Source organism: Ischnura elegans, chromosome 4, assembly GCF_921293095.1.
Source record: "Ischnura elegans chromosome 4, ioIscEleg1.1, whole genome shotgun sequence".
Taxonomy (NCBI): domain Eukaryota; kingdom Metazoa; phylum Arthropoda; class Insecta; order Odonata; family Coenagrionidae; genus Ischnura; species Ischnura elegans.
The window spans coordinates 113,747,538-113,774,872 of NC_060249.1; the positions used below are offsets into that span (position 1 = coordinate 113,747,538).

The 27,335-nt window shown below is 35.8% G+C and overlaps 1 protein-coding gene across 3 annotated transcripts in view; it reads left to right on the forward strand.

Annotated features, from left to right (window-relative positions):
- The window catches only part of LOC124157902 (neuroglian), a 254,597-nt gene that overhangs the window by 203,704 nt on the left and 23,558 nt on the right, over nt 1-27,335 (forward strand). For 2 of the 3 annotated variants that reach the window (XM_046532976.1, XM_046532977.1), the window contains exons 8-20: nt 78-201; nt 3,218-3,493; nt 6,356-6,533; nt 6,762-6,853; nt 7,681-7,962; nt 8,091-8,278; nt 12,707-12,886; nt 16,215-16,449; nt 18,972-19,090; nt 22,283-22,469; nt 23,617-23,887; nt 24,717-24,881; nt 25,159-25,325. In XM_046532976.1, coding sequence (XP_046388932.1) covers nt 78-201; nt 3,218-3,493; nt 6,356-6,533; nt 6,762-6,853; nt 7,681-7,962; nt 8,091-8,278; nt 12,707-12,886; nt 16,215-16,449; nt 18,972-19,090; nt 22,283-22,469; nt 23,617-23,887; nt 24,717-24,881; nt 25,159-25,325 — 2,464 coding nt within the window. The remainder of the gene's footprint in view (nt 1-77; nt 202-3,217; nt 3,494-6,355; nt 6,534-6,761; nt 6,854-7,680; nt 7,963-8,090; nt 8,279-12,706; nt 12,887-16,214; nt 16,450-18,971; nt 19,091-22,282; nt 22,470-23,616; nt 23,888-24,716; nt 24,882-25,158; nt 25,326-27,335) is intronic. The other variant, XM_046532974.1, reaches the window with a different exon arrangement.

Genomic DNA, 27,335 nt, shown 5'->3' on the forward strand with positions numbered 1-27,335 from the left:
CCTCTGGAAGTGCCTAATATGTTTCTGAATTATTATATGTCATGAATAATAAGTTTTAAAAATATTTTTTCCTTCAGGGAAATTATGGTAAAACACTCATTATCAAGCATGTCAACTTTGAAGATGCGGGAACTTATGGCTGTGAAGCAACTAATGGTGTTGGTGAAGCAAAATCCCATGCAGTTAGTCTTACAGTCCTTGGTGTGTATCATCATTATTTGGATAATAATTTGTGATTTAGTTAGTTATAACAATATGTATATGATTTTTCTATGCTTAATTGAAACAGTCAAATATTTTACATATTATAGTTAAAATGTGTGGTCAAAGCCTTTAAATTTCTTTTCTTTATGTCTTCTTTGAAAAGTTCACTCATAGGCTTTTATTTAACTGTTAAAGTTCAAATTCATCAATACCATCATTGTTTGTGTGTATAGATCACCTGTTGGTGACATAAACATTTTCTTAAAATCACTTACAGAGTTATTGGATAAATTGTTGAAAAATTGTAGTGCAAACTTCATTTTATGTGGTGACTTTAATATTGACTTCTCAAAGGATGACTGTGATATTGTCTCGAAACTTGTTAATTTTATGAACTGTTTTAACCTTCATATGTGTATCAAAACCCCAACTAGAATTGCAAGATATAAAAAATCCACCCTGGACCAAGTCATGACTAATATCCCTGAAAATAATATTAAAATTGACATGCTTGAACCTGGCTTCTCCGACCACAAAGCTATTTTACTGGAAGTAACCTGTGATACAAAGCTTCTTGAAAATCCCAGTGTATGGTCTTACAAACGTTGCTACCATGATAACCTCATCCATCTCTTTGGGCTTGCACTGCAAAATGAAAAATGGAGTGAAGTATACGAGGCAAACTCCTTTGATGCTAAAATGGTTGCTTTCCTATCTAGATTTCAGTTCATATTTGACACATCTTTTCAATCTAAAAAGTGTAGGGTTTGCATCTCTGACACAAGACTAAAGAGTTGGATAACACCTGAAATTGTCCACTTGAGCAAAGTAAAGCGAGAGCTATACAATAAATATAAGCAGTGTTGCAGTGATCAAAACAAGACTGCTTACAAACATTTCGTCAAGCAATACAAGAAAATAATCCATCGTGCAAAATCTTCTTACAACGATAAATTGATAGAAAATTCAGGAAATGCTTCAAGGGCAGCCTGGTCAATTATTAAAAAGGAGAGCAATAACAATCCAGCCTCTTTGCCAGAAGCTTTAAGTGTTATACAATCTGGTACATTAGTGACAAACCCATTAACTGTAGCTAATGTTTTTAATGATTACTTTATTGAAGCTCCAGAGAAAATACTCAAGGTATTCAGCAACACTCATTCTACCAAAGATCCTCAATACAAGTTATCTATACAAGCTAATTTAAAGAGTGCACCCTTTATTTACCCAGCCACCCCGAGGGAAATTTTAAAAATCGGCCTCTCCCTCCAAAACAAAATGTCATCAGGCTTTGATGGCATTCCAGATAAGATTATTAAATACTCTATTCCTTTCATTGTCAACCTACTTACCTATCTGTGTAATTTATCAATATCAGAAGGTACCTTCCCTCAGCAATTAAAAATTTGCAAAGTCTACCCTCTCTTCAAAAAAGGAGATAAAAAGGATTGTAATAACTATAGGCCTATAAGCTTACTTTCAGGTTTTTCAAAGATAATTGAAAAGGTCATGTACAATCGCCTTATAGGTTTCTTGAATAAAAACAATAGTTTATCCAAATACCAATTTGGCTTCCGCCACAATAAATCAACAGCCGATGCTTTTTTTGAATTTGTGAATGAGGCAACTAATGCTCTCGACAAAAATAATCTTGCTGTGGGGTTGTTTATCGATCTCAAAAAAGCTTTTGATACTGTTAGCCATGACATAATGTTACGGTGCCTTTCAAATTATGGTATTACTGGAGTAGCTTATTCTTGGTTAAAATCTTATCTGACAAACAGGTACCAATTTGTCCAAATATCTTACCTGGATTCAGATACAAAATATATAAATAATTTCTCTTCAACCATGAAACAAGTTAAATTTGGAGTACCCCAAGGCTCAATATTAGGGCCATTACTGTTCACATTATACATAAATGACCTTCCTGCACACTTACAGGAAGTAAAAACAATATTATTTGCTGATGATACTAGTATATTGGTGCAAGCCCCTAACTCACAAGAACTGCAAGAAAAGATAAACTCCACAGTTCAACGTATACAGCTATGGCTGAGAAGTAGTATGCTAGTTCTCAACCTGGAAAAAACTGTCTGTGTGAACTTCAACTGTAAACAGCCACCAAAAATTGAACTATTCAATACTGAAATCTCTTATGTAAATAACACTTCCTTCATTGGAATTACTTTAGAAAAATCCTTGAAGTGGTGTACACATATCGAAACCTTAACCTCCAAATTGTCACGTACTATTTATCAACTGCGTCACTTACGTTCAAGTGTCTCTTTGAGTGTCTTAAAACATGTGTACTATGCTAACTTTCAATCCTTAATTTCTTACGGTATTATTTTCTGGGGTGACAGTTGCAATAGCAACGAGATATTTATTCTACAAAAGAAAGCCTTGAGAATTATGTTAAATTTACAATATAAAGAATCTTGTCGGCCTCACTTTGAAATGCATAAAATATTGACTGTAACATCCCTCTACATTCTGAATTTAATGGTATTCATAAAAAAGCGTGTACATTTTCTCCCAAAAAATGCTGACTACCATTCGCATATGACAAGAACAAAAGACTACCTGCATGTTCTTCCTAGAAAGACAAAAAGGAGTAGTGATGGTCCTCTCCATAAGGGAACAAAACTTTATAACCTTCTACCTGAACAGTTAAGAAATTTATCATCAATTGAACTCTTTAAAGTGAATCTCAAAAGATACCTAATTAAAAATACCTTGTATAGTGTTGATGAATATATGAACTATTGTAAAGAAAACATTTGTAAACGTATTCTATGAGCAGTGCTTGTACTTAAAATTTTATGCTGTGACAAATGTAACTTTCTAAATGTATACTTTTTTATGTGAATGTTACCTGATATATCATCCCATGTTATTCATCAGTGTATTGTATTGACGAAGCCTATACCATTTACTAATCTGTATTGGTTCTCTTGGCTAATAAAACTATTATTATTATTATTAATTCCATTTGTCTTTTTTGTTGCAGCTGCTCCGTACTTCACTGTTGTGCCACAAGTAGCTCTTGCTGCTGAAGAGGAAGAAGTGACTTTCAGGTGTGAAGCCAGTGGAGAACCCAAGCCACAAATATCATGGATTTACAATGGTAAACCTATTGAACAAGCACCACCCAACCCAAGGAGGAAAGTAACTCCTAACAGCATTACAATTGAGCGTCTGGAGAAGAAAGATACAGGAAATTATGGTTGCAATGCCACCAACTCTCTTGGATATGTTTACAGAGATGTTTATGTTAATGTTCAGGGTGAGTTTCTATTTCTCTCTAATTCTATCACTTGATATGGTAAAAAAATTAATGTTGAACAGTTTTACTCTGTGATGTAATTCTTTCCTGGTGAATTATGTGCATGAAGTCTTCTCGGGATTTCCTCTGGTTTAAATTATTGCATACTAACAGTTCAACGGTTGACTCATCCATCACCATTTGTTATTAGAACAAGATAGAACCCGAATAGCTTTAAAAAATGACTAGGTTACTTCCCCAAAGCTAAATGATTAATGAACGTCTGATTATTTTAAAAAACAAAACTGCTGTAACAAACAAGAAAATAATATTCTGAGAAATCATATCATTTAGTAATGAAATGATAAAAGATAAATATTCAGTCACGGATCCACTCTGACACAAGATGAATTAGTTTCCTGGTTGCACTTGCTTTGAGCAGAAATTCTCCTAATCATGTGAGGTATTACTAGTTTATTAAATATCAGTAATTATCTTAGTGACATGTCCCGCTTCAGCCACCGTTTCCTCCTCTGATTTTGAACTACTGAAGGAATTTTCTTCATCTACCAAAGTAACAATTACAGTGGAACTTGTTTAGTACGTTTCTGAAGGGACCACAAAAAATGAACGTACTAACCAGGGAAACGTGCTAGCGAGGAAAGTAAAAAATAGTAGACGGGGTAATTGCAATCTGTGGAAAAGTCGTTATAATAACAATTACTATCGGTAGTTCTCGTAGGATCGCCTTCCTGAACTCTTTTAACATTTAAAATAAAGAAAATGGGCGCTACATTGAAAAACAATACCATGTGAATTAAAATCACAATGTTTCATAGTTTTCCCGAAGACAGAAGACGAAATACGGCGTCTTTCTCCCGTGATTTATCCTATATGTATTTACAGAAAGAGGACAAGTAAAGCTAAGTCATTTCTTTTTTTTCACAGCATACTCGGAGAATATAACAACAACCCTGAGTATGTCAACGGGTTGTTTTTAAACATCATAAAAATTGGACAAAATTATATTAACCTTAAATTAAGGCAACAGCCGTACACATTCGCTTCTGGAATAAAGCCATATCGATCGATATATATCGAATAATAACACGCAAGATTATTAGAATACGACGTAATTACAAGAAGATTTTATATTATACAGTTGAAATTTACTTTAAAAATTTGTTTAATGTCGTCTGCTTTCGTGCCGAGACCAAGTATTTTTAAGCTAAGCTTCGTGTGGAGATCCAGAGCATCGTCTGCTCCCGCAGCAGTAGTCAAATATGCACGTACTCCGTAGCATTGACGTCGTGCAGTACTGCTTTAGATAAAGTGGGAATTGGATAAGACTCATTTCTTCATCATGATAACTCGTGCAATAGCAACAATTGCCGACTCGTGAAATTTGTGCGCAGTGGGCACTCTAGAGGCAACAGAAGGTGAGGAGCTCGGGGTGGGGAAAATTGGGGCTTCTCATTGGCTGCAGTTTTGCATAGTCAGACTGATTCCTTATAAATGGCCATGTTTGATTATTTATCACGTCATAAGAATTGAGAAATGCATTTGAATAAATCACGGGCGAAGAAAGATGTGTGGAATGAATGCAAGAATGTTAATGGCTAGTAATAATAAATTAAATCATGAATTCGGAGCTTTACGACCCTTAAGAAGATACTGGAGAACGAATTGCGGGTTGCGTCACGGCTAGCAATTAAGCGTACTAACCAGGAAATAGCAATTTTTTCAAACGTACTAACCAAATACTTTTGCCTGTATTTTGTTCTGATGGTACCGGGACCGAGAGAAATCGTCGTACTAAGGAGGAAAACGTACTAAGGAGGAACGTACTAACCAAGTTCCACTGTAATTTGTCCTCCATTAACACCAACGAACAGGTGCACATTCATCAATATCCTGGAAGCGTGGAAGTTACTTGGACCAAAATATTTTTAAATGTAGATGCTACCATCAGGTTCATAATTTTCATGCAATTCCTCTGATATCTCTATGGGCTTGTGAATCTCCTCTCTTATAATATATATTCATTATACTGGAAACTTGCTCATATTTTTGCTGGAGATATTATTTCCCCTGCTATTGAAATTGCTCCCATGGCATCCAAAACATTCCACTTCTATTTATGTTAAGTTTGTTGCATGTCAGTCTGTCTGCGTTGAACGTAAACTTTGTGGCCCCCTGCCTCACACCTGCGATGGTAAGTGTCGAGAGCAGCAGGAAGTGAATACGTGGATTGGAATAGAAGTGATCCGCTCGCATTGAATGGGGAAATAAAATGCAGTTAGGATGGAAGATTGAGTGATGCCTGGGCGACAGATGTTCACAGCAGCAGGAATGGTAATTTGTGGCTGGAGTCGAAGTAGTTTGCTGGCATTGAATGGAAAGAAAAACTTCTCACCAGTTGGTGCACATTGTGCAAAGAGTAAATTTGTGCTCACATGGCACGATGCATCCTTTCAAAAATAATCACCTAGATTGCATTTGACGCAGGATCTCTGCACGCACATTTTAGACTTGGTCCCAGTGCTGTAGCTCGACATTGCATAAAGTTGCAGGCAAAAAATGTGCAAAAATGGACCATAAACATCCAGCCCACAAAATGGGAGTCAATCAGTGACGAGCCACAATTAATTCATGTCTCCCCACTGCAGTGGATCACTTTTATGAATTTATTTTACCCATAAAACATTGGGTTTTAAATGGTTCTTAAGCTATCTCTCTCTAATTCGAGCTTGTCACTTTATCCCGTATGCTTTATATGGGGCTTCTAGTGTGACTTGTCCTGGTCTCATGTTTATGTTCAGAGTTAAATGAATAGGTTACATCTTGGAGCGTTTTCTAAATCTACTCTCTATTTTCTTGCAGCTCTTCCACCTGAAATTATTGAGTCACCAAACGATGAAGCCACAGTTGATGGAAAGACAATACGGTTGACATGTCGTGTGACTGGTGCTCCCAAGCCAGTGGTGAAATGGGTCAAGAATGATTTGGAGCTTACTGGAGGTCGATATGAGGTTATGGACGATGGTGACCTGGAAATCAGGTACTGTAAGGGTTATCTTTAATTGCAGTTTAAACTTGTAAACTTCTCAATCGTAGTTTTTCCTAGAATCAGACATAGGAGTTTTTTTACCCTTTCACTACTTTAGCTACAATATGAACATCAGGTTTATTGCATGTGTTTTCTTAATTTTGATCATGCTGAAGTGGGAATAGGTATAAGTATTTGAATTTTCTTTCTTCATTTACTGATCTTTGAGAATTCTTTCAGGAATGTGGACTTCCAAGATTCTGGCCCTTATAAGTGTATTGCTACAAATAAATTTGGCACTGCAGATGCATCTGGGACATTAGCAGTTAAAGGTAAAGTCAGTAATTTTTAGTATGCAATGGTGATTTTACAATCACTACCATAAGTAAAAATGAAAATTTGGGGATGTAAGTCATGTTTTCAGTAACAAGGCCTCATTTTGAGTATTTCACAATGATTTCTTGAGTTGTACTCTTTTATTGTTAATCTGGTGTAAGGAACGTCATTTTTTAATTCTTACTGATGGTCAGATGTCTGCATGTGTAATATTTTTATTTCCAATTTAATACGCTGTGGAATTTTTTGTTATCCTTGCATGGGTTACTACATTTCAATTAGGTGGTCAGATTCATATCAGACCCAAAATCGGTGTTAAAAAAATGATGGATGGAAAGGAAAGATATGTTAAGATGAAAAAATCTTTCTCGTTCAGCCATTATCTCATAAGGCTGAAGTAAAGAAAGCTGTGAAAGTTGTCACCCACTTTTCATGAGTTCTGAGTTTTGGTCCATTTAATTGCTCAGGAAGAATCGTTCAATGAGTGTAAGACTTACTCATTAGTGTAAATAACATCTAACTACATGAGGTCCATGCACAAAGCCGAGGAGTAGTTATCGCTTGGTGTGAGCTCGTGAAGTCATCAATTTATCAGTGAAAGAGTTACGGCTGTTGATTTTACCTCGTGAATAGCTCAAGAAGGAGGTGACATCAAAAAACTGAAAAACATGAATGCAATGAGAACTGACTAAATTTAAAAAAATGAGCAAGTTTGAAAAAATTTATGAATGGAAAAATATGCTGAAAATATTTTATTAAATTTGGGTATTTTCTCCTGCCAGTTATATAGATTTTTGAATAATTTAATGTTTTTTTTATACAGAACACACTCAGATTGTTCAAGGGCCAGAAGACTATGAAGTGGCTGCTGGAACATCAGCCACTTTCCGCTGTAATGCTGTTTCTGACACATCTTTGAAATTGACAATAGAATGGCTCAATAATGGGCAACCTTTGGACTTTGAAGAAGAACCAAGATTTGTCCGTGCTTCTGATTCATCCCTTACTATCACCAAAACCTCAGAATTGGATTCTGGTGTTTATACATGTGTTGCCAAAACTGATTTGGATGAAGCCAGAGCGCAGGCAACGCTAATAGTTCAAGGTATAAGAATCCTAATAATTAGATGGTGATCAGATGTTTGAAGTATGTGTGTTGTGAATAATTTTACTTTTCAAAGTTATTCATTGACTGGAATTCTGAAATTAACTACATGATTATTAACTTTGCAGATGTACCAAATCCTCCCTCTCTTAAATCCGTGACTTGCAATAGACGAGATGCATCAGTAGAGTGGACTCCAATGGGTGATAACCGAGCCCCAATCCTCCGTTATACCATTGAATACAATACAAGCTTTACCCCTGACACATGGGAGAAAGCTTTTGATTCAGTCCCTGCTACAGATATGGCTTACACTGTGAGTGGAGTATTTTATTTGCTTGTTAATCTTTTGGATATAGATATGACTAAACTGCTTGTCTAGTAGAGTGCTATGCATCATGAAATGGAGGTTATACAAAGTACCGTATTTCTCTGAATATAGTCGCCCTCTGAATATAGTCCCCCTCCTTATTTTGGGGCCTCAGTTTTGGGAATAAATTAAAAAAATATGCTTGAATATAGTCCCCCCTTTAATTTAACCACAGGCATTTTTGGAAAAAAAGGAGGGACTATATTCAGATAAATACGGTATGTAGTTCTTTATAGGATGGAAAATGTGTAGTGGAGCTGCTACTTGATGAGGAACCTAGTTTTTGAGCTGATTAAGGTACTCACTGCTCACATGGGGAGCATGGTGGCTCAGTGGGTGGAATTTGCATTTGGCTGTTGATTAGAGGGTCCCAGGTGAACCCTTGATACAACCCCCCAATTAAATCCCTTTTCCATGCTTGCATGCATTAGCACCCCTGAGGCTGAGTCTAGGGTGAGCTCTACCCTCACGTATACCCTCAAATAAACCTTCAGGTTGAATAACTGATTGATTGATTATTCACATGATAACAAGATGCGAAAGAGCTTGAGCTGGTGTTGTGGGTAGAGCATTGACCTCTTAGCCTTTGGGTCTTGGATCAAATGCCAGTGGTGCAAATTTTTCAGACTTGATCTTTGCTTGAGTGCTATCAAGTTCAGCACTCTTATCTATTGGATTGGTTGTTGAGCTGTGCTCCCATTGATGTATTTTGTTAAGAGCAGGCTAATGCTGATGGTGGGTTTCACTCCACCTTCTTCCTTCTCTACCCTACCATCATGGCATAAATGACCAAAGATCTTGTTGGTCTGGCCCAAAAATCCCTACCTACACTCATTCTCATTTAGTGCAATATCACTGTAGACCAAATTCATTCCTTGGTGAAACATTGCATTAGCTGTTCAGTTTATATTCTTAGCCTTTTCCTATACTTGATCAAAAATAAACTAGGCACAATTAAATGTGAAATTAACTATCATTTTCTGCAAATTTGCAGTATTTTTTTGCCGTAAATTTTCTTTTTTGTTAACATATTCGTCAGAATCTATTACTTTGCTACGGTAAGAAACAATATATTTTATGCTTTTGTGGGTATACGACCTACCAAGTAATTTATCTCATCTCCTTAATAGAATTACAATTTCGTGAATATAAATCACCAGGGGAGGGAAATGAAGCGAGGCCAAGTATGACGGAATAAAAATGTTATAAATTTCCTCTTATGCAATTAATCCTATCAAAAAATGTGAAAGCAAAGAATTATTGTTACTTTTGTTATGTTAGTTTTTATGACCAACTCCCATCGGTGGCAAAGCAATGTTATTAAAAACTAAATTAATTGCAATTTTTGTTTGCATTTACAGGCGTATCAACCTGTTTCAATTTAACTCTCAATTTAATGTATGTTTTTTTGCATTTTCTTATTACCAATGATGAAAATAAATTTGTAAACTGGCGGCAATGTATGATGAACCCTAGAGATATTGTATTTAGTTCCATCCTTTATTTTCCACATGTCACATTTATTTATTTATTTATTTATGTCACACCAAAAACAGCACTAAGGCCTTTACATTGGGCTTATAAACAAAATAAATTATATAAATATAATAATGAACATGTAAAAAAAATAAAATAATAATATCATAAGTAACAATCATTTTCAGCTTATACAACAGATACAAAGGTCAGAAAGATAGACTTTTCACTTGGTTATTAAAATTAGAGCGGGAGGCGAAGATGTCAAGAGAGGAAGAAGTGTTGGAGACTGAATTGAAAATAGAAGGTAGGCGGGAAAAGAGGGATCGTTGAGATATTGCCAGACGGAAGTTGGGCTGGTGTAGAAGTTCAGTATTGCGGGTTTTGCGAGCAGGAATGCGTAGTGAAAAGAAGGATAGGAGATCACTGGATCTGAAGGACCCATTTAAGATGCGATAAAGAAATGTGATGTCTAATGAATGGAGGGAATTTGAAAAAGTGAACGAAATGATTCAGAAGAGATAAATAATGACATCACATGTCTGCTATCTATCTATAAAGATATTTCAATTGTAAATATTTATTGAAACAAGCATTGGAATGGGAATGTACACAGTGGTTTCTTGTAAATTCACTGCTTGTTATTTATGCTGTGGGAATGCATCCTAATATGTATTCCAAACTTGAAAACAGTATCATCTAAATATATAATTTATAATTTAATTTCTTTTAAGAAAGTCGAAAATTGTTAGTTACACCATTTATAACTCAAGAACGGCTGAACCTATTTCCATGATATTTATTTTCAATAACAGCCCCGGATAACAGAATAAACATTAAAAAATGGTAAAAGTTCTGGAAAAAAATTGATCTTGATTTTAGATTTATATTTTTAGGAGTTGGTAACAATGCAAAAGCTATCAAGTTGGTCAGAACTAGATGATTTGTTTTGTTTTAAGCAATTTAAAGACTGAGCTTCTTAAAAATATGTAAAACTTTTCAATTGTTAAAACATATTTAAAATATTATAATCATTTAATTCAAGCCAAGCCCAGCTCGAATTGAGATGTCAACAAATACATCTCTGCCGTGTGTGTAAACAAATCTCCAAGCAATTGTTGACTAAAAGTAAAAGCAGTGCATATGTCAACTAATTGAGCAGATTGATTTTATTTCCTCGCAAGTTTTGCAATTTTGTGTCGTCAAAAGAGATGAGCTTATCAACAAAGTGTTCGTGAACATTATTGATGACTAAAAAAAACACAAATGGTTAATTGAACGAGCAATTTTGGGGGCTACTAATGAAGATATGGATGACTGAAACTTTGTAAATCAGGATCAAATAGTTTGTGCTCTGCATTGATTCAAATCTATTGACTGTGTAGCAAACAAAGAGGAAGTCACAAACTAGCCATCTGAATTTTTAAAGTCCTTAGAAGTGCATGGCTTATCATGGCACAATTTACAGCTGAAGGTAGGTTCGGTGTTCAGAATGTTTCGAAACCCAAACCAACCGAAACTATGCAATGGAATGCGTTTGGTGATAATCAGTGTGATTCACACGACTGTACTCAATGAAAAATTCAAAGATGAGGAAGTTCTCATTCTGAGGATTCCCAAGATCCCAAAATATATGTCCTTTGAGTTGAAACTAATTCAATAGTGTAGTTTCCTTCATCAAAGAAAACGAAAGCCATCGATTGCGAATCCTTACCCACTATTAGTGTATTCATAATATACAAATTATTTGGTTTTAGAAATCCCAGTTTAGACAATGGCAAAGGTCAATTTTAACCTCATTTGAAAAAGGCCAGATGGTGCCAATGCAATTCCACTCCACGTGACGTCACAGGGACATAGTTTATATACGAGTAGATAGGAGTTTCACATTGTCTGAGATTACGAATGCATGCATGAGGCACAGAGCTCAGGGAAACATCTCTTAATAATCACACATTAAAAATACCTAAGTTCGGACAGTTTCCTTCGTTTGATAGGGGAATAATAATGCTTATTTAAGCCAAGCGCTGCCTGCTAGCATGGTACTCAGCTACCTGCTAGCAGCCTGCGTTGTATCAGCACTGAAGCCTCGCCCCAAGGTCACCTCACAAGGCGGCAGGGGGAGCCAGAAATACGTCACACGGACTTTTCCCATTATTCCTACTTAGCTGTCGCATTTTCGCGCGCTTGAAAGTTTTCACTTTTCATTTAATCGCGACAAATAGATATGGTCATTTAAAAATCTAATAGCGTGATTAACGTACTCCAGGAGAAATAATCTTTCGATATAGGCTATAAAAAAAATAAAAGGAAACCACCCTATTTTCAAGTCGTGTTGAATTCACGATGACGATTATCAAATCACTAGGTGAGTGTTGGTGCTCTGGATCTAGATACGTCATTTTTTTCTCATAGTCAAGCATATGTTGCATGTTCATGTGTTGGTAAACTATCCACTTTATTTGTTCTTCCACTAGACAGAACAAAAACTGTTGTGTATCAGAAGATACTTGTCTCGAGTGAATAAAGCCGAATGTGTAGGGTAGACCGGGGCATGTTTATGCATCGGACACTGGGGCAGGTTTATGCAGTGCACTTTTCTGAACCGTTATATATCTAGCACGCCACAAGTCATGACGTATTCTTGCTTCTAAGGGCTATTTTCACGAGATATTGAGGGTCAGTCAAGAATCAGGCCAGCATTGCGTAAACTTGCCCCTAGGAAAATTTAATGGCTTGTACATTTGCTTCAGTATTTATACGTTCTTATTTGCCAGTGGTGATGGAATTGATAAGTTTTACTAAGGCAGTGAATTTTCTCTCTGTAATTATTCACTGTTATCATTATGCAATTTCTCTTTATTTTTTCATTTTTCTAATAAAAAGTTTTAATTTCAGGTTGCGATGAGTCCTTGGGCCAACTATACCTTCAGGGTGATTGCTTGGAACAAAATAGGGCCTTCTTTCCCTTCAATGCATTCAGATGTGTGCACCACTCAACCTGATGTCCCAAGCAAAAATCCAGACCATGTTGAAGGAATGGGAACAGAACCAGATAATTTGGTGATTAGCTGGACGGTATGTACATAATACTTTTCTTTAGTAATGGTTGGGAAATAGTCCAGGGATCATCACATTGTTAACTTCTATTTATAAAAGAAGTCATTTTCTTGTATTTGTATCCTGTCTTAGTCAATTGCATGATTTCTTTTTCAAAATATGCATATTTTTGTCTGCATATAGATTAGCTATCGTTGGTTTGGATTCAGGACAAGATGTGCTATTTTTTCTCAATGTAGAATTTTATTAAAAAATAGGCCCTGTGCCATTACCTTCATGCTATGGTTTTCTGGTGGAAGAAAGTGGTGTGAACATCGTACACATTTTTTGTTATTGTTTTGTTTTTCTTCCTATTTTAAATAGTGGAACATCTATTCGGGTTTCTTCACCGCGTTTGTTGTATTTTGAAGACAACAGTTTCGCCGAAATTACAGTCGGCGTCTTCAGGTCGAAGGTGACCTGAAGACGCTGTAATTTCGGCGAAACTGTTGTCTTCAAAATACAACAAACGCGGTGAAGAAACCCGAATAGAATGGAAAGTTCAGTGGAACATCTAATTTACTATGTTGAAAGGACCCTCATTTCTTTAAATCACTAGGTTTGTGATTAGAAGGTATCCTTTGTGTTATTTGGGTGGAATGAGTTACTCATCAAGCAGGTTAATGATTATTCTAAAAAAATATCACCCCATGTAACATGTCCAGTATTTTGAGTAAAAAAGGTGCAAGATCCGATCAGACATGGTGGCAGTTCTTTATGCTATTGTAAACATTTTGCTGAGGGTTGATCTGTTGTTTTATTTTCTAGCTTTTCCTTTGACAATTGACCAATCCAGTGGCACAGCAATGATCTTCTTATGTTAAATTAGCTACCCTGGGATTATTAACATTGGGTTTCACAACCAATATCTATGCCCTTAGCATCCTTGTTAGGGGCATGAAGTTGTTATAAATAATACTCCAATTTCAACATTTCAAATGATCGATGGTCCATTCAGACCCACACACAAACAAAGACATTTCATTCAAAGTGTAGTCCACTTCTAAATTTAATAAAATTGAAATTTTCTACCTACTTTTCATTGCATGATGACATCATTTGATTTCTGATTCATTGAGGGAAAAAATTGCTCACAAATGTTTGAACTACAATGAACCACACAAGGTCCATATGTGAGGCCAAAGAATAGCTGAGGAGAGGTGACTCAATCAATGTGAGCTCATAAGGTCATCAACTTATGTGCATAAGGGTTAAGGCCATCATTTTTTTTGTTTTTAGAGAAGTAAATGATTGATCGATGCATGGAAAAATACTGGTCTTCATTTTTTTTAATTGATCAATCCACAAATAAAAGAAAAATTTCTAATGAAGACATTATGGCATAGAAAAAAAGTAGTTTAGTACTGGCTGAAAATATTTTTTACTTGTTTTCCTGTCCCTGTTATTTCTCATATAATAATTGGGAATGCCCATCATTGCTGTATTCATTAAGGATGGGTTGTCTCCCATTTTTTTCATTTCTGATTCCAGTTCAATTAATCATCCTAATCACGCCTCGGGAAATAATAAGTAATGGTCAGAGGGACTGAACATCAATATCTTGCAAATACCTCAATGGTGAAGTTTAAAAACCGGCAGTGTTATGAAATTTGAGGACTATCAATAAACTTTGACAAATGAAGGGGATATTTCAAGGGGAATTGAGTGTAGAAAGAGTGTGTCGGTGAAATTCAGGTTCTTTTTAAAAGTTTGAAAAGCATTTGATTCTTTTAAAGTCATTCATAAGTACATGGATAATATGTAAAAAGATAACTTTTTTACTGATATTTGTATGAATCCAAATTTTAGACTTACAACTGGCAATGGATCTAATGGCTATGATCAAGAACATTCTACTGGAAAAATATCATAGCGAGAGAAACTATTATTGTCAAATATTTCATTCCGTGGAGATAGTGTTTTGACCTGGGGGATATATTCTCTGTCCAATGTATATTATCAAATATATATATTCTCTGAGGATAGTTGGATAGAAATTAATTTGTTGTTGTTATGAGTATTTGAATGTTTTTGTAGAATGAAAAAGATAGTAAAAAATCTTAAACATTTGGATAAATTTCATGTCATGTAATAATATTTTGCATTATCTCAAAGATCTGGAGACACTGTGGAGTAATCATGTCGTGAGACATTCATAGCCCTGCCCCTAAAATCCCTCATGTACATTATCAGTGTCAGCGCTCATATTCTACTTAAATTAGCTTCCTTTGTGGACTCTGTGCCTCTGATGTGATTGTTAAACTTATCTCACTTCTGAAATTGATGTATTTGGTTCCTCCTGCCTTGTCACACGCATTTTGAAACCGTGTAAAGTGTCTTGATGCTACTCTTGCAACTGCTCTTTATTAGAAAAGTTCCTTTTGGGATTATAAGTGGTTCAAAACATACTTTCCGCATGAAAGTGTTGGTGAGTCACATCAGACATTTCTAGCAACCAGATATCAAATTTTTTGTCAGTTTATGTAGATTTGTCTGTTACTTCATTGGCTTAAAAATTTGGGTTTCCGGAGACCTTGACATGTTTACTTAGAGATATGGCTGAGTGAGCATTGGTTAGAGGAGAGAAACCTCACTTGTGGAAGAGGGCTGTGTTACTATTCCCTTGGTCAAAGGTGTAGTGACCTGGTTGTGGCTGAATTATTTACTTGGGGCAGTGGAACTGTTTGGCAGCACTGTATCTGCTACCTTACTATGAGAGATATACTAATCAAGAAGTGGAAATGTCACACATGGTCTCTTAATGCCAATACAATGTCTTGAAACTTTTATGTTACAAAATGGGAGAAATTTTGCCAGCTATCACTTTGATAAGCAGTTTTGGTAGTGAATGATTAAGAGAAGTGGGAAACCAGCATCAAGTTTCTTTGCTCTGGTTTAAAATGTTATCTTGCACTTATTTATAACAGATCGAGTAGCTCTTCCATTCCCGCGGACCATTGTTGAATTACTGTATTTCGTTAAATAGAAGTGTAAATATTCCTGGGGACTGGATATATACATCTTAAGTCAATGAAACAGAGGTTTTGCTGAAAGTGGGAGGGTGTTATTGATGGCTTTCCCTACATGCATGGTCAGGATCAGGAAAGTTGTTAGTTGGTGTCATTTCATAATTTAGAGGTTCATAACTTGGAGGTTAAACTGATAAAGTTGAATGTATGGAGACATATGTAATCATGACCTTATAGCTTATCATCATTATATGTAGTTATTTGTTGTAGATAATAAGTTATAATCATTAGTTAAGGATGGTTTTGATTTAATGCTAGTTTATCAATTTATTTCACAGCCAATGCCTGAAATAGAACACAATGCACCAAACTTCATGTATCGTGTATACTGGAAGAAGGATATCCCGGGTGAGGAATGGAATTCACGGGATATAAATAAGTGGGAGAATTCATCTCTTCTGATTTCAAATCAGCCCACTTACCAGCGATATCGAATCAAAGTTGTAGCCATCAATGAGCGGGGGGAGGCGAATGTTTCACCCAAGGAAGCTATTGGATACTCCGGAGAAGATGGTATGTGTGTGTGAACAAAAACCATTTGAATCTAAATGTGCAGTTGATATTTCTAAATAAGCTGCTCATCATATAGCTTCCATTGATTCAATGGGGTTGGTTTCCTATTATTTTTTTATTGCCTGAATCGAAAGATTTTTACTCCTGGAGTACGCATTTCACGCTTTTAGATTTTTAAATGATGATATCTGTTTTTTGCGATTAAATGAAAAGTGACATTTTTCAAGTGTGTGAAAACGGGACAGCTAAGTATGAATGCTGGGAAAGCCCATGTGACGTCATTCTGGTACCTGCCACTGCCATGTGAGGTGACCTTGGGGTGAGGATATGTGCGCCGCTGCGATGCAGGCTGCTAGTAGGTAGCAGAATACCCTGCTAACAGATAGTGCTTGGCTTAAATAAGGATTATTAATTTTTTATCAAACTAAAACTTATCAAAAAGGAAACTTTCTGACAATGGGCAGTTTTAATAGGTGATTATTAAGAGATGTTTCCCTGAGCTCTGTGCCTCATGCATGCATTGGTAATCTCAAACGATGTAAAACTGCTATCTACTCGTATAGAAACTAGGTCCCTGTGACGTAGAGTGGCATCGCATGGGTGCCAATCTGGCCGTTTTCAAATGTGGATAAAATTGACCATTGCCATTCGTCTAAACTGCTATTTCTAAAACCAAATATTTTGTATATTAAGAATACATTAATGGTGGGTAACGAATGGCAATCAATGCCTTTCATTTTCTTTGATGAAGGAAACTACCCTATTTCGTCTTGTTCAACAAATCTTAGTATCCCAAGTTGTGGCTTGACCACAATCTTTTCGTGTTATCCTGCTTTTGGTACACTCGACATGGAAATGTATTTTTGCATATTTTATGCTATCATGCCTTTGTATTCACTGTCTTATATTAAACCATTGAATTTTAATTTTACTTAATAAAATGTGTCATGTGAATTAATTGAAGAAATAAAATACTGTCAAGTCAAGACTTAGTTTCTGGCTCTTGAAACGGTTGATGTTAGTTAGAACCAATACCATTATCATTGAGACTCTTCATTAGAAATTAATATTGTTATATTCCTATAGTTAGGGTTGGACCATAGCAAGTGATTTTTTGTGCTACGTGGTTCTTTCATTTCATCGCTGATATTATCTGGCATGAATAACTCTCAGGGTAACCATGCGATAAATAAATAAGACTGCAGGTTGGTTGCAAGCTCGATTCAGATGCATTTCATTAGGGTAAGGCATCATTGGGGCAGATAAATGAAACCCAATTATATCCTATACAGTTAATTCACTATATGTCTAATTTTCTTGACTAGTGAGAGCAGCGAAATTAGATGCTAAAGAATTATGTGGCACATGAGTGTCCAACACGTAGTGCTGCTGTTTCTCAGTGAATCACATGAGGTTCCTGCAGCAATCATCCATGTTTTAAGAGGATTTTGAGTGAAAGTTTGGACTCATTCTCAAAATTTTGCTTAGAATCCTTACTTTGGAATCCCATTGAATTATATCAGTGACATTGAAAAGTTAGTGTTAAGTTAAACACCATAGCTAACGGGGCGAAGGAAGTGATCCCCCTATCCCAAATGATCATTTGGAAGATCTCACAAGCGATTAGCTTTGCGCTCAACCAACTGTTCTATTCTGAGAGATGAAGGATATGCTGTGTAGTTGTCTGCTCCTGTGGATTCAGGATTTTTTCACTTGCTCTAATAATAATGGGTGCATTCAAGAAAAGTAAGTGCTTCAGTTATGCAATTTCCCCTTCACTGTTACTGCTCCATTGACCTTCTTTTTGAGCACTTAGTCATTTCTCGGAGTACTGTTTTTGACTATCATTCATTGATAATTGGCCAAAGTTCAGATAGGCATGCTAGGTTACCTATGGTATGTTGCGAAACGTTTCAACACTTCTACTGTAGCACTAAATCAACTGTTTCCAGACAGGTAGGTTGACAGTATGTTACATGATAGTCAGCTTCTGTGTGAATCACTGTTTTTGACACTATTTACTTAAAAAAAAGCATATATGGTCATGATGATTGATAATTGTCTGAAAATTAAGTATTTTTGGAAGCAGCTTTATTATTTTTTAACAAAAGTTTTCACTTTAATTCGTTTTTTGATCAATTATTGATGTCAGTGTAGTCTTAATAAATACTGCTGATTTTCCCATTGCTGAATGCATCACTGGCACCATATTTCAGCCATCCTGTGGCCAAGAACAAACATAATGCCACCTTTGACTTTTAGTGGGCAAACAGTGGTAAACACAGAAAGCAATGGAAGAAGTAATGGAAAAGGGAACCACTGAATGACTGTTATTCAGAAAAAAAATTGTGTGAGCAATCATTTTTTTGGTCCCTGTAAAACTATTGCTAGAGTTATCATTCTCTGAGGGACAGAATTAATAACCATGTGATTCAGGCTGTAATGGACATGGTTCTCAATTAAATATATATATGTGTGTGTGTGTGTGTGTTCTTGTGCTAATTTTTATATTTATATTCCAGTTCCAACTCAAGCTCCTAAGAATTTCACACTTGTTCAAGTAACCGGTGCCACCAGTGCTCTTTTAAGCTGGGCAGCAGTAAGTCCAGAGTCTGTTCGAGGCAACTTCAAAGGATATAAGGTTTGTATTTGGAGGAAATAACTGTCGACTAAGTTAGATATTCATGAAGAAATGTAATTATATTTGGAAATTGCACAAAAAGTGTTTGCATTAGAACAGAATACAGTAAAACTTGATTTTACGCAGTTTGAGGGACCAAAATATGAGCACTGTGTCAAATAAAAGTATGTTAAATCAATTGTTGGTATTGAGGAGTTGAATACCTGGAAATTTCAATATTGAATAGCATTTGCACAGAAAAGTTGTCACTTGTTACCCCTTATGACATAGAAAAAAATGTTGATATCAGATCGCTCGCACCTCTTGATCAAAATTCCAAGAGAGTCTTAAAATTATGAATTTTTTTGCTATTGAAATACAGTGGAAGCCCCTTATAACGAGTACGGGATATAGCGACAAGCTCGAATTAGCGACAGCTACCCAAGGAACCATTTTAAACCCTATGATTTAAATGTAAAATAAATTCGTATTAGCGATAATGGCTCGATTCCTCTCTTGCGCCATTCGCAATTACGACAGGTTGACTTTTTGACCACGTGCCACATCTCTGGAATTCAATGCTTTTAAAACGGCATTTTTTCCGCCAACGTCGACGTCTACATGTTCCGTATTCTCCTATTCTTCTTTCCTCAATAAATTTCTCGAGTACACATTTCATTGCTCTTTTGTCATCTCCCTCCCGCGCCTCCGCAGTGAGGTTAAAAATTATTCCGCCCGTCTGCTAGCACCATGGCTGGTAAACGCAAGTCCTTGGATTTAAAAACCAAAATGAGAATTATTGCAGATTGTGAAAGTGGAGAGTGTTCAAAGAGTGAAATAGCGAGGCGATTTGGAATTAATACATCGATATTGTTCACTATTTTAAATAAAAAAGAACAAATTCGTTCGGCAGTGCTTAAAGAAGGGCGTCCAAGCACTCAAAAAACACCTGCGGCCCGGAGAGCATCCGCAGCTAGAAACTGCTCTTTTCTCGTGGTTTTGCCAGCAAAGAGCCGCAGGGATTCCTATCACCGGCCCAATGATGAAGGCTAAAGCTGAGTATTTGTGTGAGAGGCTTGGTGAAGACAATTTTAAGTGCTCGGATGGATGGTTTGCACGATTTAAAAATAGGAAGGGGATATCCCTCGTCAAACTATCCGGTGAATCATCAAGTGTTGACGTTAATGCTGTGGAAGGCTGGGCTCCGGTCCTTAAAGACTATTTGGACAATTACAGCCCCTGCGATATTTACAACGCGGATGAGACGGGCATATATTTTAACCTTCTCCCGGGCAAAACTCTCGCCACTCGAACGGACCCCTGCAAAGGAGGGAAGAAAAGTAAAGACCGCGTAACTGTTCTTTTATGCGCCAATATGGATGGTTCAGATAAGTTAAAACCGTTCATGGTGGGGAAATCCGCCCATCCCCGATGTTTTAAGGGAGTTAAAACTCTCCCTTGCACTTACGAAGCAAATAAAAATGCTTGGATGACGGCTGCTATCTTCACGCAGTGGTTACGAGCGTTTGATGCCAGGATTGGTGGAAGGAATAAAAAAGTACTATTATTCATTGACAATTGCCCAGCCCACCCACTAATAGAACTAAGAAACGTTAAAATTGTGTTAATGCCGCCTAACACTACAAGCGTTCTTCAGTTCCAGTCAGCATTCCTATCAAAAAGTGTGCGCTACTGCCGCTAGAGGTCTCTACGTCCGCTGATATTGCGTCTGATTGCGTGAATCTCTACCAATCTCTACGAAACATAAATATTGCTAGACAGACAAAGAGTGGACTTCATTTATCATTTGTCCTTCTATTTATGTGAAACAGTTTTTCACCCTTTCCACCGAAGATAATTGATATGACTAATATGCTTTTAGATGCCGTAATGCTGTTCGGTTTCATGATTCCGATAGCATTTGAGTCGGCTGTTTTGAAACACGATAGTAAACCATTCATACAGGCAGACTTGAAGCATAAGAAGATTACTTCCACCTTCATTCCGCCGTTAACCTGAAAAAGATAGAATTGCAATGCTCATGTGGAACCCTAAAATTTTATCACACTCCTTTCGTCACCCAATTGCAGCAGCCACCCATCATTTTCATTACTACTCGGAAAGATAGAAGGTATGAATTTTTTAACAGATTCCGAAGTTTTAGCATTTAATAGTCTGATGCATAGCCATAACTGGTAGTTATGACATGTATATTTGGAGCATCCAAGAAATAAGGATAACAACAGCTCATAATGCACAGTTCAGTACGAGTGAGTCTGAAGCTGGGACTTTTAAAATCGACTTCTTAATGCCTCGGCATATAGCATCCTGCATTATTACATATGATTTGATCATAGATTGCAAGTGAATATGATCATTTGTGAATTAAATGTTCAAAATAATGATTTAAAACGGCTATCATGCTGCAATTTTCGCCTCTCGGCAGAAACAGCCGTGGTGACGCCTGATGAGTGATTTTTTTGTGACGATGTAATTGCTTTCGGTAACAACGACAACTCACTATAGCGACAGATTTCTCTGTTCCCAACAACTGTCGTTATAAGGGGCTTCCACTGTAATTCATGTTGATTGTATTGTGTTCAAAAGGATGTTGTTGCCTTTCTCAGTGGCTATTTATCTGAAATAAATAACTCCCCTTCTTTCATTTTTATTGGTGAATGGGGTTGAAATTTTTGAAAAGCCTTTTAAAAAAAATCGCTTCTTTTGATAATTTTTCTTTATGAATTAATAGCAATGGTGTTGCCTTCAAAAGCTGTGTGTGCCATTTCTTATGATCCTTCGTTTTAAAAATGTGAATATTTATATGCTAGTGAATATTTATCTCTATCCTCCCTCATTATGGAGGAGAGCTATTGCTGATCGCATCTAAAAATTGTAAAACAATTACTTCACATAGGAATTTCTCTCCAAGAGTTATCAGTGATTGAATTGAAAATAAAATCTTTATGTCACCTCTTTGAAAGGCCCTTTGTCTACAAGACATAATTTATTAATAAAAAAAAAGATATACCTAATTTTCATTTCCCCTTCTTTCGTTGGGTAGAGGAGGTATGTTTATATCATCATATTTTCTTTTCTTTCAGTTGTCTGTGTGTTTTTATTAACCATACCTTGCCATGCATTCATTATTGAGCTTTGAATGCGTGTATCATTTGTGATAAACTGGTCATAATGATGATAATCTCTCCACAGATCCATACCTGGACAGACAGGGAAGGAGAGTCCAATCCCAGGGAGATAAAAATTAAAGGAGATTCCTTGCGTGCTGTTGTGGATAAGTTCATCCCTAACACCAAAAACCATGCCAGAATACTTGTCTACAATGGTCGCTACAATGGTCCTCCCAGTGATATGCTGAGCTTTGATACTCCGGAAGGAGGTAAAATTTAAAAAATGCCATGGTCTAATTTCATTTTCATATTGACAATGGTGATATAATATGAGGTCTTTTTGATGGTGAATTTAGGTGTCCTGATGCTGGTGAGCTCATTAAAAATTTGCATTTCTTCAGAATCAAATGCTTTGAAAAGCTACGCAATAAGTCTTCGTGTACCATATGTCTCCATCCACAGTCCCCATAATTGTTCTCTTAATTTCCTTGAGAAATGTAATTTAAATGGCTGTTTTAGGGTATAATTGGCAATGGAAACCTGAACACATGCTAGGATGAGACCATATGGTCCATCCAGGTGACAAATATAGGATTGTTTTGCACGTGACATCACCAGGTGTCCTATCTCGTTAGATCTTTGGATGCTCACGTTTGAAATGTAAACTGCAAGGGTGCAGTTAGAAAGGAACTGTAAAAATAATTTGAAACTGAACTGAACTGATTTTTGCATGTACATGCATGGGCGTACGAATGTAATCCATTTTACTTAGTTGGATTTATATTTATCTTTAAATTCAAATATCAAAAACTGCCCCCCATCTAGAAGCGAAAAATTTAGTTCAAAACTAAAGTTATGAACAAATTTTCTTCTGAAGAAAAATTATATTAGTATAAGAAATGGAACTAAAATAAAATCATTGTTTATCAAGCAAATACTTATAAAAACTAATAAATTGCTGTCATAACTTCCTTAAAATTTTGGTTTCATTAACATTTCCTCTGCAAAAAAGTTGCAACGACCACAGCTAGGTTTGCCCTTCCCTAGTTTTGATTCCTAGTACCCCTGTGTGTACAAGGTGAACAAATAAACTTTTATTCATTTGTTATTATTGAATTATCATGCACCTAGTAATTGTAAACAACGATAAAACTCGTGATTTGTCATTTCTTTGGAGAACTGATTTCCGATATAATTAGATGATACCTGCCAAGTATATTAAGCTTTACACGATTGCCTCAATTATATTAAAAATGTATTTATTAGAAAGGAACATTTCAGGTAATCGACTATTTTTTGAAGTTGATGGTCATTATGCATAGCCTACAGGTTGTATGAATCAAATATTGGTCCAAGAAATTGTTAGATGAAAATTTATTTCTGTATTGCATAAAATGTGAATCTCTCTTTCCATAGTTCCTGGGACAGTTCAGTCATTTGAGGCTTTTCACATGGGCTCCTCTGCCCTTTACCTTGTTTGGAAGCGTCCTGAGCAGCCCAACGGTCATTTGACTGGTTACCGTATTTACTATCAAGTGGTGAAAGGCACCAAAGTAGGACCACTGATGGAGAGGGAGCCACACATCAGCGATCCAAAGCAGACGAGGGCTAAGTTGGCTGGTTTAGAAACCGGAGCTAAGTACAGGATTCACATCAGGGCAACCACCAGAGCTGGGGAAGGAAAAGAGTAAGTGTTGATAATCCTGGAATTTTGGTGAAAATTTTGACACTCTCGTTGCTTAATTTCTAGATCTGTTTATAATTTCCCTTTGAAAGGAGAGACAAAAGAAACATGTAAATAAAAGTGAACTAGAGGACATGTTTCTTTGAAATCCTATTATTCTGAGCAAATAAATAATGGTCTTTAGAAATAATTCCATGTCACCTAAAATAATTATGTGAAATAATTTATTCAGTTGCAGAGCATAATGCATTAAAATATATATGTATGTTCTAAGATGGAATTTTCATGGCTAATCCAGGTGTTTATTATGTAGCCTTTTTGACAAGCTTTAACTTACAACAAGAGCCATCTGTTGTTGTAATGGCAAGACTTAGTAAGCATCTGACTTTCATGGAATGAAAATTATTGTCTAATAATTTGCTCAGTATAAATTCTGTTTTGTGTGTTTTAATGTAATCTTTCTTGAATTTGTTTAATTTATTATGAGCAAGGTTTTATTGATAATATAAAAGATCAGTCTAATGGCATTTGTCATTAATGGAGAATGATTAATTTCTGTCAGTGAAATTATCTACAACACATGTTCATTGTACTCTATCATTGATTTAAATGGCAAATAGAGACATTTCACTGTATAAAATTTAAGAAACACAGAGGGTTAGAGTTCAGCAATGTTTATAACCTTTTCCCTAGTGTGTATCTTGGAGATAACTTTGGTAATTCAAAGTTTGATTATTGACAAAGCTCTTTTATTTATAAATGATTCTCAATTCATTTTTTTCATGTACTCTCTTGAATGCAATTTGATTATTAAAAAAAATGCATATTCCAGGTACTTCATTGAGATGAGGACTAGGGGCTCTGTTGCATCAAAGCCTGACCCTCCTAAATTCAAGTGGCACAGACTTCCATCAGATAATGGACTGGCTGCCATCAAAGTTGTATGGCTTCCCAACATTGAGGGGAAACCAGGATCTCATTTCTATGTTAGATACAGGTAATTTGGATCTGTTAATGTCAATCATTGTGATTCTTGTGGGACTAATGGGTCACAAATCTATTTGATTGTAATATGTTCTAAAATAGATGTTCAAATTCCTGTCAATTTCATTCATCTATAATTCATTGCTTGATCGTGGGAATTATCAATTTCAAGGAAAGATTTTATGCTTTAATCTCAAGTAATATGAAATGCTCAAAATACTATTTGTTTTACGTTGTGGATTCATCCTTCTTGAGGATTAAATTAACTGTATATTTATTTCTTTTCTAAGAATGAAGGGTGAAGCTAATTTCGAAAAGACTAATAATGAGATGGCAGAGGATTACATCATAGTGCGTGGACTGAGACCGGGAGAAGTGTATGAGTTTTTAGTGGTGGCTGTGGACGGGGATTACTCTTCAGAGAGTGAGGTAGAAGAAGTGGAGACATACAGCATAGGTATGCGGGGAGAGAATTGGCCCACTCCATTTTGTGCCATTGCCAAAATACTCTGGATGAGCATCTTTGTCTGTTGAGTGTTAACCTTGTATGCTCCTATATGGTTGGTTTCAAAGCTAGGGATCTCAAAGTTATTGAAATGTTGCTTGTTGACCTATTACTACCACCGCAGACTTATATAGTTGGCTGTAATCAAGACTACCTAACATAAAAATGAGTAAATTCAGTACGTGTTTGAAATCTAAGTCCTTAAGGTGAAATACATGGGAGCATATGTGATTTTCTGGCCTGAAATATCTTGTTGGTGAAATGCGTCTGCATATTCCTCTCATCCTTTATTTTCTGTGGGTTAATGTTGCACAAGGGGATTTTTTGTGGATGGATGTGTAAATTGTTGATTCTTTTGAGATCCCGGTTGTAATTAGCGACATGTGATACAATTTTTCCTATTTTTGTGCTAGTCTTAGAATAAGATTTGCCCTCATGAATATCCTTACAGTTCCATATTTTGGTACTGCTCATTTTCTGGTGTTTAATGTTTCTTGAGGAATGTCAAAGTTAGTATTGGTCATTGATGTTTCTTAATGAAACTGATGATATTTTGAATTTTGTTGTCAATGGTGAGTTAATGCCGGAATTTAGCATCATATGTATTCATGTAAGCCACTGCTTTATCATTAGACTCCCATCAATAATTGTAGTTTGAAATGGCTTAAAATTTTATTTTTGATACTTGTTTGTAGTAATGATTGGGTCTTAGTAATTCTTTTTTGCTCTCCCTCAGAGTAAGTGGGTGAATATGTTCAAATCTTAGGCTACCTCTGTGAAATGATTACAAATTTTCAGGAATCAGATGGAGAATAGATGGGAACATGCTAGAATGGTAGCATTAAAATATCTGGGGCATGTTCTAATGGAACAGAATTTTTTTAAAACCTATTATGTTACTTCAGTAAGCCTAATAAGCTGAAGTAGCTTCACTTTTGTGTAGTGTTTAAGATGGCCTAATTTATTTAGTTCTTTTCCTTTTCCTCATACTACTGGAAAGTTCGTCTTACAATCCTTAAGTTTGATCATTAAGAAGTATAGGTATGGTTTTTTTGTTTGAATGAGGACATTATCAGATATCAACTAGCGATGGATATCTGAAGATGAGCCATGAGTTAATTTGTGTGAATTTATGTTTAAAACAAGAATTTTCTGATCGCAAATCAGAGAAAACATTTTCTTTTATTGTTTTTATTGGATGGAGTGGTTTTTTATTTGACAGTGGCTTAGAGTAGGTGTATTTTAATGATTTTTTTTAATTCCCATTTTTTATTTACCATGTATTTACAGTAAACTCTTGATACTATGAAGTTATAAGGACTGAAAATCTGCACTTTGTAGTATCAAATCACATAATTTTAAGAATCATTATGCTTACCAAATGTTTACTTGGATTTTTCTACTTTAATTTTTCTCTATGGAATCATTTTAAACATTATTGGATATTATGATATGGTCGAGAAACATGCTAAACAAACAGCCATTGTGAATATGTCATTATTAATGGTTTTACAGTTGAATCTTTGGCCCTTGTACATAAAAACAGATATTACTTCTTTGTGGGGCCAGGTTGAGGTTCTTAATTTAAAAAAATCAAAAATTCAGATATTCAAATGTGCTGTGCATTTAGCAAAGGCTTTTTGTCATGACTGACTGTTTTGATTCATATTATCGAAAGTTGATATTATCCTGTTTCGTAAAATCAAGAGTTTATGGTAATCCTTTTGCTGCATATGATGTAAGATGTGTCATCGCTTGCCTATTTCTCTAAATGCATATTAGAAATATCTTACTGTCATTAATGCGTATGTTCTTAATCCCATGAAGCTCAAGAATATAAGTTGAAAACAACAAAAGTGTTAATTCAGATTGTAATGAATCAACTACTGAGAAGCTTGATTTGAGTACATATTACTTATGTTGCCTTTTTTCTCTGCGTAAAAGTCTCTCTGGGTTTCAATA